Source organism: Neophocaena asiaeorientalis, unplaced genomic scaffold, assembly GCF_003031525.2.
Source record: "Neophocaena asiaeorientalis asiaeorientalis breed wild unplaced genomic scaffold, Neophocaena_asiaeorientalis_V1.1 scaffold183, whole genome shotgun sequence".
Taxonomy (NCBI): domain Eukaryota; kingdom Metazoa; phylum Chordata; class Mammalia; order Artiodactyla; family Phocoenidae; genus Neophocaena; species Neophocaena asiaeorientalis.
Genome location: NW_020175199.1, coordinates 1,475,995 through 1,493,658, shown reverse-complemented (window position 1 = coordinate 1,493,658; position 17,664 = coordinate 1,475,995). Strand labels below are relative to the sequence as shown.

General features: G+C 41.6%; 1 protein-coding gene across 3 annotated transcripts in view; it reads left to right on the top strand.

Moving 5' to 3' along the window:
* Positions 1–17,664, top strand: part of ARID5B (AT-rich interaction domain 5B) — a 184,850-nt gene that overhangs the window by 150,800 nt on the left and 16,386 nt on the right. For all 3 annotated transcript variants that reach the window (XM_024765210.1, XM_024765211.1, XM_024765212.1), the window contains one exon: positions 6,374–6,471. In XM_024765210.1, coding sequence (XP_024620978.1) covers positions 6,374–6,471 — 98 coding nt within the window. The remainder of the gene's footprint in view (positions 1–6,373; positions 6,472–17,664) is intronic.

The following is a 17,664-nucleotide window of genomic DNA, read 5'->3' as shown; positions in this document are numbered from 1 at the left end:
CCATTTTCATTTTGAATAAGGAAAAGTGTAGCCCCCTAACTTTACTTTTCACAAATTGGCCTTTATGCAGAAAAAGATCCTTGCCCTGCTCCAGATGAAACTGAGGCACAGGGAGATGAGATGAGCTGAATGGGGTCACCATGGCATTCTTCACATTCTGAACTGCTGAGAATTTTGTGCATAATTACTTCAACCTCCACAGTATCACTGGGAAGAAAGAGATTTATAAATTCTTTGTGCCTTCCATTCCCAGCAGTCTCTTATGTATCTTTTTACGTATTTGGGGTGATGTTTTGGGAAAAAAAAAAAAAAAAGATCTAATAACCTGCCTTCGTTGGTAGCATCTTTCAGTCACTTCTTTGTACTTAATACGAACCTTACCAGATATACTGACTATTAGCTGAGATTTTCTGATTCTTGAGAAAAATGTGTGACCTTAGAAGATGGGTCAGGAAGTCTGGAAGATGTAAATACTCAGTAATAGTAAAAAATTGCAAGTTTAAAATGTGTAGATATATTTCTTCTGCTGTTAACTTGTGATTGGATAAAGACATCTCTCTGGAATTCCTTCTGGTTATAAAAAGAGGCCATCTTAATTGGCTTGTTTTTGTTTGTGGTTATAAACTATTCCAAACCTTCTGGTTCGAATTGAGGATTACGGATTATTTCATTTTAGTCCTTCACAACCCTCAAATTGAATTTAAAAAAAAAAAAAAAGAGCACAAGTTCTATTTTAAGCCTTTACAGCATTCAACTAATGGCTATATTCTGTTCTCTTGGCCTCTTCTGCCTCTGCTAGAAATGTATATTGTGTCTCTGCACCCCTAGGTTTCGAGATCACAAATGTATTGAATGGATTTGATTTCCTAAAGAACAGTACACTGGCATTTTGATTGGTTGGCAATGAGGACCCTTCTTTAACAGTCATATATCCAATTTCTCCTTCCAAACATTTGAGAGTCTGGGTCACCTGCAGTGGAAGAGGCAGAACTGAATCAAGTTTTGCTGATGAGCTAAGGAGGTCTTCACTTCAGTGTCTGGTGAAGCAATTAAAGCTTGCAGAGTAGCTTGGGGTATTACCAGGATGCAGCGTGTTGATGATGGTTTGCTAAAGTGATTTCCATTTGGCTAAACATTTGATGGCGAGCCAGAAGCAATATTTGGAGAGAGGTTGAGTCGGGAAATGGGTCTTGAGTAAATCTTATCCTAGAGGCAGAGGACCATACAAGTGCTGCCTTCTAAGAATGTCAGCTCACAGCCCCGCCTCGCCCCATGGGTGAGACCGGACCATTATTTCCCAACTGCAAGAAGTCACTTGTCTTCTTGCTGGAAGGATTAGGCTTTGACATCAGATTCTGGCTTTGACATCACTCCAAGGCATCCTCTGAATCTAACCCTAGTTCTCTGGACAGACAAAGCCTCTCGCTTAATTCAAAATTCTCGAGGCCAAAGATGATGTCATATCGCTTTGAAAGGCTCCAGTTCCTGGAGTAGTACCAGGAAAAAAAAGTCATCTTCCTTGAATTCAGTCCACCCTCAAGGTGTCCTGAGGAAAAAGGCTTTCTCACAGCAGCTGGGGCAACACTGCTCGCAGGCAAACTCTCCTTCTGACTTCATAACGTCCTACACATTCTTACGGTTAATACAGTAGTGGAAGCACTGACGACCCTTTCCTCACCAGTCCACAAAATACCAAAATTATTTCATCCTAGTGACCTCAAAGGTAGGAAAATAAAGCCTCCAAGACTGTATCTTGGGTTAAATAGTTTTCCAATTTTTTTTAAAGTGACAGACGATTTTTTATTTTATTTTATTTTTTTTGGCGGCACGCGGGCCTCTCACTGCTGTGGCGTCTCCCGTTGCGGAGCACAGGCTCCGGACGCGCAGGCTCAGCGGCCATGGCTCACGGGCCCAGCCGCTGCACGGCACGTGGGATCTTCCCAGACGGGAGCACGAACCCGTGTCCCCTGCATCGGCAGGCGGACTCTCAACCACTGTGCCACCAGGGAAGCCCGACAGACTATTTTCATCAAATAAAATCATGGGAGGGACAGATTCCTTTCCCACTCGCTGGGCCCATTTTCTTGGCAGGGATTAGCATTGTTGGGAGTTAGTTTCACACCACCTTTTAAAACACCACCTGAATTCCAAAAAGCAGCTTGAAAACCACTGTACAGTCTACCCTCTGTATCTGAGGGTTCCACATCCGAAAATTCAACCAGTCTTGGATCAGAAAAAAAAAAAAATTTAATTCCGGAAAGTTCCAAAAAGAAAAACTTGAATTTGCCAAGTACCGGCAACTATTTACATAGCATTTACATTGTATTCAGTAGTATAACCAATCTGGAGATGATTTAAAGTATACAGAAGGACGTGCATATGTTATATGCAAATTTTTTATGGGACTTAGGCGTCCGCAAATTTTGGTATCTGCAGGGGTCTGTGGATACAGAGAGGCGACTGAATTCATAAGCCGTGAAAACTTCATGAACGTGACAGGTGTAGAGTGCTTTTCACAGAGTTCCTTGGGTCTTATCCACACTAGGGAAAGAAGTAACTATCAAGTGTCTTCAAAGTGAGATTAAGTTTCACATGCACCTGCATTGGTTTACTTTACCTGGGTGTGGTCCACTCGGTTTTCCGTCTTGCTTTATGGTTAATTGTATGCGTTATGAATCCTGCTAGATTGTGAACCCTGAAAAGCGGTGACGTCTCTTTCTTCTCATGCTATCACCCCACCCTCAACCCGCCACCCTCCCTTCCGCTTCCGAGCCTCTGTACCTGGTAGTGTCCTAGAATGGTAAGCAGCAGCAGATGTGTTGATGTCAGGAATCCCACTGCTTGGATGAATTTTCTTTAGGAAACAGACAGCCAGAGTTCTTTGTATCCTTAAAAACCTAAAATAATAGAAGGTCAGGTTGAAACATGAACATGTCCAGGAAGCCTGAGGCTTTGTGAGAGAGTTGATCAAGCTAACCCCATGGCTAGATCAAACCTTCCAGCTGAATGGGGCTGGGGGCCAGATACCAGGAGGCAGACATCGCTTCTGCCTGAGACTGGGTTTAAAGCTTACACACATCCAGAGAGGACAACAGAATAAAAACCCAAAGCCAATGCATGCCTAGGCACGACGAAAGCCTGTTAGTACAGAAGGCAGATGTACACAGGTGGGGGCATGATGCCCAGGAGCTGTCCCAGCTGCGTCCTCCTATCCTCACAGGGCTCTGAGACCCCCTGTAGGTTTGGACAAGGCGAGGATTTAGACGTTCCTTTGCTGTACAGCCTATGGTCAGCGTTTGAATTGAAAGCGCATCTGGGCACAAAAAATAAGAGATGTATACCCAGGAGAACTGTGTACTTAAAGGCGTTGAGCAGTTGGAAAGAGCACATTTTATGACTTTTCCTGTGGAAAGAAAATATCTCAAAATGGCCTGATTCATCCAGGCTGGCCAGTGGAAGTTCAGTAAACAGTTGAGAACCCACTTCCTTGAAGGCCCAGCCCTTGTCTTTTCTCCACTGGTAAAAACTGTATTGAAACACCAGAACCTGCTAGCGGGGGGCTGAAACAGACCCCTAGCCAGCTGCATACGGTTTACTAATGCCAAGTGGTGACTGATGCTGGCTTCCCGCGGCCACAGCTTCAATCCTAGTGTCAGGAAGATTTTTCGTTTTTCCTTTTGATAATTCATTATCTATTCTCAAAGAAGTTTTGTCATTTCTGTCATAGGCACATGTTTAACAGGGCATCCCCTAGTCTGGATGATGGGTTGTGGGTAGGGAACATGGCCAGTTTCCACACATATCCCTGTCAGCAGTGGCCTCTTGTTCATTATATTTTTCACAGTCAGTAGTACTCTGTTTATATATTTGGTCATTTGTTTATTTTTGGGTATCTGCCACTAGGATGCAGTCATCTTGGGTGCTGGGTTTTTACTGTTGCCACCCAGCTGCTAGCACAGTACCCAACAAATGGGAGATATTCAATAAATGTTTGGTGAGTGAATGGATACTCGAGTGAACGGATGGATTCTGGTATAATTGGGACTTATCCGTGATTTAATGGTGAACCTATGTTCTAACTAGAGACACAAGTGGGCAGGGTGGCAGGAACCACAGTTTTAATGGTTTTACTTTAAGAGAGTAAAATCTCAGAGCATTGGTAACCCAACCCACCCCCTTACATTCTTGCTGACCTCGTAGTAGCGATGCTATTTTCCCACTAGTGAGAATTTGAGAAATTGTAGCAGAAGCTATGGGTCCCACAGTTATCTCCTTCCTTCAAAGCAAAAGGCCCCTGGAGTTCTATATTGTCACCCTGCTACACTGTTCATCAGGTCATTCTGATATGGAGGCTGCTTTGATGTAGTGGAAAAAAGTCTGCTCTTGGGACCATAAGACATCGGTATGAATCCTGACATTCCCACTCTGCTGCTGTGTGTCCTTAGGGAAGTCGTGCAACCTCTCTGAGACTTGTTTCCTTTGTCTGTGAATGAGATTCCTATAATCTGCCTCACAGGCTGATACGAGGATTAAATGATATCATGGATATGAAAACTCTTTACAAAATATAAAATACAGTGTACACAAGAGATACAAGAGTGATGGTTTCTTTCTGAAGTGATTGCAGGAACACACATAGGCTATTTTCCAGGGCTCGCACCTCACCTGAGGGATGGGAATATGGAGATTTGTTTCAAGGGACTCAGTATTCTAAGGGCTCTGAGGAATAAGGTAGATACTTGGAAGAAGGGGAACCTGTTTATTCTTCTGTGATACACAGGTCTAGAATGGATCGGCCTGAAACTGTAATATTTAAAAGGTTGGAGGGAGATTGTAACTAAATACAAAATAATTACCAAAATATGTATTTTCAGTATTTTTAAAGGGGCTTGAAAAAACATTTATTATTGTAATCTAAACCAAGCTACAAATACAGGAGGATTTTTAGTTATACCTGCTCGTAGATCTAAGAGGTGGCTCAGGCTAACAAGAACTATTGAAACAAATTGGTTCAGGAATGCTTCATGGGACATTGAACAATGCAAAACTCACACTGTCTCGAGGTCCTACTTGGGTCTGTTAAGAAGGGTTTATGGAAATGAAGGGGTTCTTTTTATTTGAAATGGAAGGGGTACCATTTACCCTATGATATTTAACCACCCTTCTCCTCCTTAGATCGCAATCACAGAGCCCCTGGATGCACGCTGAGATTTTTTTTCACGCATTGCTGCCTCTAGCCCCTAAGTGAACTCCGCTGGCAGCTCTGCGGGTGTTTTTCAAAAGAAGCCTCCTGTTCTGATTGTTTAAATGCCACTGGCACCTCTGCCACGCCCTGCCCCCTGCACATTCCACTAGCAGAGTTTTTTCCTGGAGCCCTGTTTAGAAACGTTCACAAAGATCTCAGAACTTGCTCTGTCTTCCCAGTTTCAAGGAAACACTAGATTGCTCAGATGTAGTAAGTGACGTGGTTTCCCCAAATGAATCATTTGCTAGATCATGCATCTGTTATTTTGTAAAATCTTAATTTCTATATAAAAATAAAATTAAAGAAAAAAAAAAAAAACAAGACCATAGTATGCCTTTCGGTATGTTGCAAGCTGTTTGTTTTTATTCACCCAACTCAGTAAAATACAGAGCTTACATTTTAACTTTGGAATATGTTAATTTTCATAGGATTTGATGGATATCCCATTTTCCTGACCTAAGTGAAGAAAAATAAACAGCTTGTGACATAGACAGTTTCAGATTTTGGTTTTGTTCTGATGGTTAGAGGAGCTGGCATAAAAATATAGCCTGAGATGACCATAAATTTCATAACCAACTTGATCATTTTAATTAATTTGTGTAGGAATTTTTTTTTAGTCTTTAAAGTAGGCAACACATCACAATAGTTGAAAAACCAGAAGATACAAAAGCATGTTTTATGAAAACTCTGTCTTTACCTATGTACTCAGCCACCCATTACCATAGCCCTTAAGCAAGTAATGTTAATTCTGATTCATTTAAACTGGTACACTAAGATATATTTTAGCTGAAGTCTTATTTTATTTTGATGCTTTATCACATGACATAAAGGAACAGAGTATAAGTTTGGGACCTTGGGGGCAAATAACTACATGAATATCCAGGGAGATGCCTCAGACAAAAATGCGCTAAGGGTGACAAAATATAGAGCCCAAAGCAGAATTCCATTTTTACTGTAAAGAAAAATGCTAAAAGTGAGATCTTACTATAAGCCCGTAAGTCTCCCATGTATTCATTTGGACTTCTCTGTTTCTGGGTTTCCAGAATAGACTGTTGCGTATGTATTGAATCCTGGCACTGTGAATCTCTTATGATGCAAGATTAAATTTCTCATTGCCACTTTTTTCAGATAACAGCCCGCCGTCAATGGAAACATATTTATGATGAATTAGGTGGTAATCCTGGGAGCACCAGTGCCGCCACTTGTACCCGCAGACATTATGAAAGGTAAGGCACCCTTTCTTGGAAAGTCGTTGATTAATTAAAAGTGTGTTAATTGGAAGTTAATTGGTCAAGCATAAGACCTTTTAGGAAACAGAAAATATCCCTCTGGCATTTTACTTTGCATACTGCCTTGTGATTTTTAGGGAACATGGCTTTCTCTGGTTATAAGGGATGAAATTAGATTAAGTTCGTTTAGTTTGGTTTTATCCTGTGACCACCTGCCTGATGATACTTACCCCTCCCCCCACAAGCATACATTATTCAATATGTTCTCTGTACTCTGTAGGTTTATTTACTACGAGAACTTTCAGCTTCTGGAAAACTTTGAGATTCTGGGGTCTGTGGTGTTACTATGAGGTTGCCATGTAACTGCATTAATATTGAAAAGTGTTAATGTTGACTGTATTAATATTGAAAAGTAAGCATTTCTTTAATAAGAAAATTGGTCCCAGATAAGATCCATTGTTTTTTCCCATCTTGGTGTTTTTCTCCTAATGCTTTCGACCCAGGAAATCCTTTCTTGCCAAGCTCTGTGTGGTTTGGTTTTCTAATAATTTCAGCTTCTCTCAGAAAGGTGATGATAATGCAAACAAGAACTAATGCCAAATTGGCCTCCTATGCGGGTTGTATCCTCAGGAATTCTTCCCCTTTGCATTAGGACTGTGTTACCCACAACGCTGGAGACCAGTTAGCATAAATCACGCGTTATCCTTGCTCTGTACTTCCAGCCCCTACTTAATTTCTTTAGGTCATAACAACTTCCTTATCACTGGCATTTCCCTGCAGTAGTGTTGACCGACTTGGCTTCATGGTTTCAGATTCAGAGCTTGTGAGATCCGAGTAGAGGTGTCTGCGTTTTAATGATGGCCATGGATGGAATGAAGTCAAGACACGGTCAGCTGAGCAAACGGGCCAGTTAGCTTCCTCCTTTGAAAACTAAAACACAAGTGCTAAATTTGATGGTAGCTCTTCACATAGTCAGTTACCATTCCAACTTCAACCCACATGCTTAACACCCGTCTCTGGATCATACAAATGCATCTTCAGATAATGTCACCTCACACATCAACTCTTAGTCATATTTCTTTTGAGCCCAATTATATTTTTATCTGCATTGCACTTAACACAGAGCCTCTTTTAGCATGGCCATTCAGTGAAACTTGGAATGTTTTTATAGGTATAATCGTAGAAAATTGAGCTGGGTTTAGTACCCTATGAAAAATTCTCACAAAGTATTCCCAAGAGATTGCCTTACTTGACAGTGTTATAATGCAGAAGGATTTTTAAAAAATTGATAACAGGAATTCAAATTATTACTTTGCATAGCATTGTTTGCAGTATACCGCACGATTTTTTTAAATGTGTTATTTCTCGCAGTATTTAATACAAAAGCCCGTACCCTCACTGTACCTAACACTTAACAGCACTGAAGTTCTAGTACGAAAAGGCACTGGTACCTGGGATGAGTGTTCTGTAGTGTCTGAGGTACCAGAGTCATCTTGTTTTGATTATGAGTCAAGGCTTTAATCCAAACATTTTCATTAGCAACACTGTCTCTACTTTCAGATAGTGAACCTCCCTTAGCTCCATGTGCCAACGCCCCCAGCATGTGAAGCATCACACTTAAAGGCCCAGATAGCAATTAAAAGTTGAAAAAGGAGTGTTATCTCAGCTGGGGGCCAGCTCACCTAGGTAGAGTGAAAAATTAATCAGATGTATTAGGCAGCATCACATGGTCAAAAAACAGATAAGGTTTGGGACAGAAAAAGGATTGGATTCCATAGTACTAGGTACGTGTGTGTGTGTGTGTGTGTGTGTGGCTCTGTGTTTAATTTACTCAAGCAGTTGTGTGGATAAAAATAGCTTCAATCTTAAATGAAATGCCAAGATATGTTCTTTTGAAGGTTGTGTACTTTTGTTTTATGATTTACCTCTTCCTGGAGTAGTAGAATCCCACATGCCTTCAGTCAGTCAAAATGGAAAATTCTAATAGAGATACCTCCAAGTTTAGCAACTAAAAACATTATTAAAGATTTTTAGAGATTTTTCTTCTCTCATTCTTGGGAGCAGACTTCATAAAGGTTTAGTCTCCCACTGGAATACATTTTTTGAAAAGCTATGTCGGTTACTCCTCCAAATCTAGAATTTGTTTGGTCAGTGTATCAGTCAGGATCCAGGAAGGAAAATAAAAATCCACACTAAGTATTCAACAGAGAGAATTTACCGTAGGGAACTGCTTAACAAGCGTTGGTGTGAAGCAGTCCACCGCTATGGAGGCAGTAACTAGAGGTTTCCTAGGGTTGAAGGAATAGAGAAAAGAAGGTAGGTTATCACCACCCAGAAGTTTGGAGAGTGGACCTCACCAAACTGGGGTTCAGATCTCTCATAGGTAGAGGCGCCCAGCCAGTACTGGTCCTTCAGGAGCTCAGAGGGGAGGCACCGTGGAGCTGGGCGCCGTCCTGAAGAGGCATGCTCTGTGGCTGGGGCCAGACCTCAGAGGAAACGCACTGAAACTACTCAGGGATTGTTGAAAGACGCGACAGGGTGGAACCAACTGCTGCTGCTACGTCATTGTTGGGTTGGCACTGAAATGAACAGCAAGCGAAAGGGAAGGTGGTCCCTTCTCCCTTCCCCTGGCCTGCTAGGGCCCCACTTGCAGAACCCCAATAGGAAGACAGCTGACAAGAGAGACATGTAATTTATGTTGTCCCGGTCCCAGCATCACCAGGCAGAGCACAGAAGAGTGGATCTGGAGCTGAGAGACAGTAGTCAGCTGTGGGCGCCCCACGGGGGCCCCCAACACAGAGATCCCTGCACAGAACCTGAAACCCAGGTTGGAGCACAGCTGTTCCAGGGTGATTAGCATGGTCCTTAACCCGTTCTTGGCATTTGCATTTCCTTTCTTTGTCTTAATTTAATTTTTATTTTACAGTGGAGTATAGTGGATTTACAATGTTGTGTGTTTCAGGTGTACAACTGAGTGATTCAGTTATAGATATACATGTATCCATTCTTTTTCAGATTCTTTTCCCATATAGGCCATTGTAGAGTATTGAGTAGAGTTCCTTGTGCTATACAGTGGGTCCTCGTTGGTTATCTACCTTATGTATAGTAGCGTGTGTACGTTAATCCCAAACTTCTGATTTATCCCTCCCCGCCATATTTCCCCTTTGGTAACCATAAGTGGTTTCTGATATCTGTTAAGTCTGTTTCTGTATGGTAAAATAAGTGCATTTTTATAATTTTTTAAAACTAGATCCCACGTATGGGTGATATCATATAATATCTGTCTTTCTCTCTCTGACTTACTTCACTTAGTATGATAATCTCCAGGTCCATCCATGTTGCTGCAGATGGTATTATTTCGTCCTTCTTTATGGCTGAGTAATATTCCATTGTACATATGTACCATATTTTCTTTCTCCATTCCTCTGTCAATGGAAATTTAGGTTGCTTCCATGTCTTGGCTATTGTAAATAGTGCTGCAGTGAATACTGGGGTGCATGTATCTTTTTTTTTTTTAAAGAGTCTGTGTTTTTCAAACTAATTAATAAGTTATTTATTTTTTTTGGCTGCTTTGGGTCTTCGTTGCTGTGCACGGGCTTTCTCTAGTTGCAGTAAGCGGGGGCTACTCTTTGTTGAGGTGCTCAGGCTTCTCTTTGCAGTGGCTTCTCTTGTTGCGGAGCACAGGCTCTAGGCGCGCGGGCTTCATTAGTTGTGGCACGCAGGCTCAGTAGTTGTGGCTCATGGGCCCTAGAGCACAGACTCAGTAGTTGTGGCTCATGGGCTTAGTTGCTCCACGGCACGTGGGATCCTCCCGGACCGGGGCACGAACCCGTGTCCCCTGCATCGGCAGGCGGACTCTCAACCACTGCGCCACCAGGGAAGCCCTGTTTTAGTTTTTTTAAAGAACCTCCATACTGTTCTCCATAGTGGTGGCACCAATTTACATTCCCACCAACAGTGCAAGAGGGTTCCCCTTACTCCACACCCTCTCCAGCATTTACTGTTTGTAGATTTCTTGATGATGGCCATTCTGACTGGTGTGAGGTGATACCTCATTGTAGTGTTGATTTGCATTTCTCTAATGATTAGAGATGTTGAGCATCTTGTCATGTGCTTTTTGGCCACCTGTATGTCTTCTTTGGAGAAATGTCTATTTAGGTCTTTTGCCTGTTTTTTGATTGGGTTGTTTTCGGTTTTGTTTTGATACCGAGCTGCATGAGCTGTTTGTATATTTAGGAGATTAATCCCTTGTTGGTCACATCATTTGCAAATATTTTCTCCCATTCTGAGGGTTGTCTTTTCATTTTGCTTATGGTTTCCTTTGCTGTGCAAAAGCTTTTAAGTTTAATCAGGTCCCATTTGTTTATTTTTGTTTTTATTTCCATTACTCCAGGAGGTGGATCCAAAAAGATATTGCTGCGATTTATGTCAAAGAGTGTTCTGCCTGTGTTTTCCTCTAAGAGATTTACAGTAGGCATTTACTTTCGCCATCTAAGTCCCTCTTGCATTGTTGTGGTCAGATACAAGGGATGTCATGAATAATTAGTAATCTCTAATAGTTAAATCAACCATCTGCAAATATTGGTATATTTTTTAAAGAAATCAGACTCTACTTACCGTAATGCCACCCTCACTCGTTTGAACCACGCTCTAAAGGAGTCACCCATACTCCCGTGTGTTATGGTGGGGAGAAATGTCTGGGAATGACGGCGCTAGATGTCCTACTTCTCTTTGATGGTTCTACCAAAGAAGGGAAGAGTATACACTCAGATCTGTCCAGGGACTTGAACCAGTTATGCTTTGGTCAAAGAAAAGGCTGAAGCTCTTGACTACAACTGTGTTGAGTGATTTTGGTAGATTTCACTCATTCTTGCTACTTATAGGCTGTGCTAACACAATTAAAACAGAGATGACTAGAATGGTGAAAGGCCATTGTCTTCCAGAAGGTTCAGGGAGTTTTAAAGGGTCAGGGTTTTGTGAGCAAACATCTAGTCTGGAGATGCCCTTGGCAGTGTTTAAAGCCTTCCAAACCAGACGAGAATGACTGGAGTTCCCCCTCTGCTGCCGGCTCACCTGGGCTCTTGTTTTCACTCTAATATAGGGACTGGCTCCCTTTCCTGTTTCCCTACCACCAACTTTGCTTTCCTAGAAGATGAAGAAGCAGTGAGTGATCTACTATGCATTATCCACTGATTTATTTTTCATGCAGTGTGGTTCATGCTTCCAGTAAATGTTTTCATTTTCCAACAAGAAAAAAGTAGCCGGTTCCCTCCGTAAATGTTACTTGTATATATTAGTTGGGCACTTTTGGTTTATTCATGAGTGTAATAATGAAAGTGCAAGTTGTTGAAAAGAATCAATGTTGTTTTTATTTAGGGCATAGCAGGAATGGTAGGTACAATGCCTGTGAATGCATCATTGTCGCTGAAGGCCTGACTGGTCCAAACTTGCCTCTGATTGGTTTAAATCAAATAGGTCCAAGCACTTCATAAAAATGTCTTTGTCAGCCTGGTTTTGCTTCCAAACCTATTCATCTCTGTCAGTTTTTAATGTTAGTACCAGGCTCCTGGCCGCAGTCCATTAGTACTGTACTTAATTGCTCATGTTACAGATGATCACCAATATAAAAAGCATTAATGTTTCCCCATCGAAAGACTGTCGCTATGTAGATGTCTCCAACTCAGCAAAGCTTATGAAGTGTGGTTATCCTGGACACTTCTTGTTCAGGATTTATAGATGAAGTTACTGTAGATTATAATGCAAAAAAAAAAAAAAGAAAATGCCCACCTCCTTCTGTGCAGGACACGTCTCAGTGGAACATTTTCTCTCTCGTTCAACTCTTCGTTGAAGATGCCCCGAATAACTTTCTTTTATCAGTAAAGGAACAAAAAGGAAAATGGTTACTTTAGTGGAATTCTCTTAGCTTGATTTTTCTGGAATAGTAATTCACTTTAAAGACTGTTTTCACATGCAGATTTGTTTTCTTTTCTTTTTTTTAATGTTTTTTAAGCACATGCAAGGGGGAAAAAAATCTTTACACAGAATACCAGATTACTGGTTTTAATTTTCCTGAATAAATTACATGGTCTGTGTCTGTGGAGCACATGAAATTGTTCCTAGGGATTTTAAAAGGAGCATTAAGGCAAAAGTACTTTATGATGTGCTTTTCTGAGTAGTTAGAAAATCATAAACAAATGGATTTGTTTGTGGGGGAAATGAACAATTATGCCTCACCTTCTTATGTACTCAATGCCCAATTTCAAAGTCTACCCTCTACCCTTTTCCCACAAGCATTCCTGGGGTGAGACTGTCACGCCGCCTGGCTGAGGCGTTTTTCTGGGCAGTGACTTGGGGTGAGCTGCACCCAAGCCCCATGCGTTTGGGCAGAAGCCCAGTGATAGTCAGATGGAGCTTCGGCCTTTTTTTCTCTGAAGGCGGAAGGCAGTGTGTGAGAGGTTCACGTTTTAAATAAGATAAGTATGTGCTGCAAGGTAAATGCCAGACATACACCAGGTTCTAAGGGACTCAGTTAATCAGCACACGGTTGAGGAAGCCACAGGCAGGATTCACAGATTGCGGGGATCCTTTAGCAATCCTCTAGACAGTGTTACTCAAAGTGAGGTTCTTCTGGCCCATCTGTGCTCTGTGAATGGGGCAGCTATGCATAAGCGCTGATACACTTACATGGCAGTTTGCCAGAATAATTTTTTGTCTGTTGAATTTTTTTTTAATGGGGGCTTGCATTTTGTATGTCTTTTAAAATTTCTCATTTTCCTGTTAATTCCTTTTTATGGTATTTTACAAAAGTATCTATCAGTCAGCAACAGACAGGAAATTTAGGAAACTGGCCCCTCTCACCCGGTCACTGGAGAAGCAGTGGTCACACACTCAGATGTTGATGGGGGCAGGTAGCATGGGTGAGCACAGGTGTGGCCAGGCTGGAAAGTGCAAAACACACAGCCGGGCGCGAGAGAGGCCCGGTGGGATCAGCGACACTTACTGCCGTAGAAGGATATAGTCTCGGTGCTTCCACGCCTTCCGTGTTCTGGAGATAATTTTTATGTGAAATCACCCGACTTACAAATACTGGCTCCAATATTTCTGAAAATATTTTATGTAAACTAAACTAAACACGCCCGTGGGCTGCTGTGTTCCATGAGGACCGAACTGTCTCTGGCATCGGGCTGTAATTCTGTCTCTGCTTAATCGCCCTGCAGTGGGAAGGCAACGAAGAAACACCACTGTTGAAGGCACTCTTCACCTGTACGCTCTTCCCATACTGAGCAGCGCACCTGTGGCTTCCCACTGACTCTACCTTGCCTTTTGGGGCTGACTCATTCCACATGCTCTTTTTTCTCGGTGATGGGCCTCCATACACTTGGCAAAGCTCCTCTCTCACTTCAAGTCTTCCTAATCCATTCATTCAAGCCTCAGAGCACGATATATGGACTTTCACCGGTTTGGCTTGCTCTCGTGTAAATGCCTCCCGTTTGTGTCACTTAGAATACCCAAAGCTACTCCAGATGTGGCATATAGTATTTCTTGGGATGTGGGCAGTGTCAGTCTATCAGCAGAGCCTAAGATTCCTTTTGAAATTGGTGGCCAGTTTCTTTTTCTTGGGTCGGGTAGATGTGCCATTTGACTCGCTGCCTTTTTCCTTTGCTGCTGCCCTCAAGAGCCAGTTGGTGTTTTTTGAACGTCTATCAAGAATAGGGCTGGCAAAAAAATGAGGAGGTGCCCATGCTACCACATTCATGGCAGAGACCGCTAAGGGAATATGATGCCGCTTCCCGAGAACCCAGGCGCAGCTTCACAATTCTTCTCAACATGGCACCCATACGCACTACTACCAACTCATTAGAACTGGGAGGTGCTGTGACCCTATCTTTTTTTTTTCTAAAATTTGCTTTCTTTTTATTATTTTTACATTTTTTGTTTATTTTTTGGAATTTTTTTTTTTTATACAGCAGGTTCTTATTAGTTATCTATTTTATACATATTGGTGTATATATGTCAATCCCAATCTCCCAATTCATCCCACCACCACCACCAACCCCTGCTTTCCCCCCTTGGTGTCCATACGTTTGTTCTCTACCTCTGTGTCTCTATGTCTGCCTTGCAAACCGTTCAGCCGTACCATTTTTCTGGATTCCACGTATATGCGTTAATATATGATATTTGTTTTTCTTTTTCTGACTTCCTTCTGTATAAGTCTCTAGGTCCATCCATATCTCTGAAAATGATCCAGTTTCGTTCCTTTTTATGGCTAATATTCCATTGTATATATGTACCACGTCTTCTTTATCCATTCGTCTGTCTGTGGGCATTTAGGTTGCTTCCATGACCTGGCTGTTGTAAATAGTGCTGCAGTGAACACTGGGGTGCACGTGTCTTTTTGAATTATGGTTTTCTCTGGGTATGTGCCCAGTCGTGGGGTTGCTGGGTGTGACCCTATCTTGTGTGATCCGACTCATACTCCATACATACGTGAAAGAGAGTTAAATATTTAAGGCTATAAAAACCTTAGGTAAGGAAGTAATAGATACAAATAATAAGTTCAACAGAGATCAGAGAAAGAAGAGAGAATTTCCAAATGGAATAAGCAAAGTCTTCCAGGGGGGGGGGGGGGGTCTAGAATTTGAACTGTTTTTTTTTTTTTATTGGAGTATATTTGATTTACAATGTGGTGTTAGTTTCAGGTCTACAGCAAAGTGATTCATTTATACATATATATTCATTTTTTTTCTCATATAGATTATCACAGAATATTGAGTAGAGTTCCCTGTGCTATATAGTGGGTCCTCGCTGGTTATCTACCTTATGTATAGTAGTGTGTGTATGTTAATCCCAAGCTCCTGGTTTATCCCTCCCTGCCATATTTCCCCTTTGGTAACCATAAGTGGTTTTTGATATCTGTAAGTCTGTTTCTGTTTTGTAAATAAGTTCATTTTTTATCATTTTTAAAAATTAGAGTCCACATGTGAGTGATGTTCTAGATTTGTCTTTCTCTGACGTACTTCACTCAGTATGACAATCTTTAGATCCATCCAGGTTGCTGTAAATGGCATTATTTTGTTCTTTCTTATGGCAATATATATATGATATTCCTTCGTGTATATGTACCACATCTTCTTTATCCATTCCTCTGTTGATGGACACTTAGGTTGCTTCCGTGTCTTGGCTGTTGTAAATAGTGCTGCAGTGAACAATGAGGTGCATGTATCATTTTGAATTATGGTTTTCTCCGGATTTATGCCCAGGAGTGGGATTGCTGGGTCATATGGTAGTTCTATTCTTAGTTTTTTAAGGAACCTCCATACTGTTCTCCACAGTTGGTTGTACCAATTTACGAACCGGACCTTAAAGAGATTAGGTTAGAACCTAAGATAGATCATCGTACACTGCCTAAAATAATTCAGTTGTAGAACTCAGAAACAGTAAAGAAATTATATTTGAGGGCAAGGACCTTGTGGTATTGCTTCCCTTGAGACTCACCAGTGCACCCAGTACTGCGTCGTGAACATACCAGGGACTCAAGTATTAGGGGTTGAATGAATTAAATTAAATCCAAACCAAAAGGACAGCTTTCTCTAGGAAATGTGTACGAAGAGGTAGGGAATGAGTTGGTAGAAGGGGCAGTCAGGAGGGGTCTAAGGCTGAATTTCCAAATTGGATACACCAAAGGCAGGTATTATCGTTTATCCTCTCAGTGTCTGTTCAGTCTCTTGCCTTGAGGTCCAGGGGGTAGACCGTACCCCATCCTCACCCATGGTGGGCTCGACCAATCTATGGACTTGCATCTCCTTTGTAAACACTGTCTTGGTAATGGGGACTCTGGCCAACAGGCACTCTGTTGGTAATGCTTCTGTAATACCGCCACCCAGGCGCTCTCATCTCCCTTTTCCCCACACCCACAGAAGGCCACCTGGCCGTTATCAGCAACCAGCAACCCCCAAAATCTAACACAAAGTGTTGAGATTTAGGCAGACTCGGTAAGGTACTGCTGCTGCTCTTCCAGTGATACCCCATCAGGCTTGTTCTTATAAGGCACCTGAATTGGGTGGATGTAAGCACCCTATGCCCGGAGCAGCTTCTCATCTGTAAAGAATGTCTCCCCAAAGGACAGTCAGGTAATTTCATAAGCAAGAGCCTCCCTCCGTATCACTCAGCATGCCTAAAATGCTCTGATAACTTTCCAATGCCTGCATTTTTCAAGAAACTTTTAAAAAGGAAAACAGAACCCCAGCCAGGCCCTGGAGTAGAAAAACTGGTTTCTGTTTAAAAAAAAAAATAAACAACAGCCTTTGAAAAATCTCTATTTAAAAATTCTTAAATTTGCCTCTAAATGCAAGTTGTAATTAATAGAAGTTGGAGTTTACACTGTTGAGTGTAAAAACACCCTCAGGCACAAACTAATCAAGTGTGTATGTCATGCTGTAAACTACAGCAAGTTCTTTGTTTGACCCAAAAAAGGCTTGCCAAACAGCAGTTTCTTCTTTGTGGAGCTCCCTTATTGTCTCATTTTTGTTTTCTTCCCACTCCCCCTACCCAACCCCCTTTGAACCTTGCTATAGTATTTAGGAAACTTTGCAGGTTCCATGTTTTATTGATAGTTTTCATCCAGCCTGAATTTAAATTTGAGAATAGATGAGGTGTCTTAGCCCTTTTTCTTTTTGATAAATAACAAGAGGTTTCTACTTATGATTTTCTGTCCTCAGGGCTTTATCATTAAGATTAAATAACTGTATTCTCAAGCATGCCACTGCACAAACATCTTTTCAATTATGTGAGTAACAGATGCCTTCACAAAGGAACTATTGAAAATTCAGAAAGCATGTTTCCAAAAAAGAAAGGAAAAAAAAAGTATCAGATGACAGAAGAATGTAATTGTTTACCATTAAAATATATCCTTAACTCTTCCACTGAAAACCTCTTGGAACATTTTGGTTTTGTGCAAGTTATTACAGAGTTTGATCAAAGTGATACATTTTGGGGAACTGTTGAACATTTCAGAAGCTCTGGGATGTGTGGTGTCTCACGTGGGACTCGAATGCGACAGTTGTTTGTGCTTTTACATATGGACCCTTCATGTTGGGGGTGCACATCACGTAGAAAACACCGTAGTTGTATTTGTCTATTATTCTTGAAAGGATGTTCATCTGCCCTTGAAAGAGATCCAAAACAAGACCC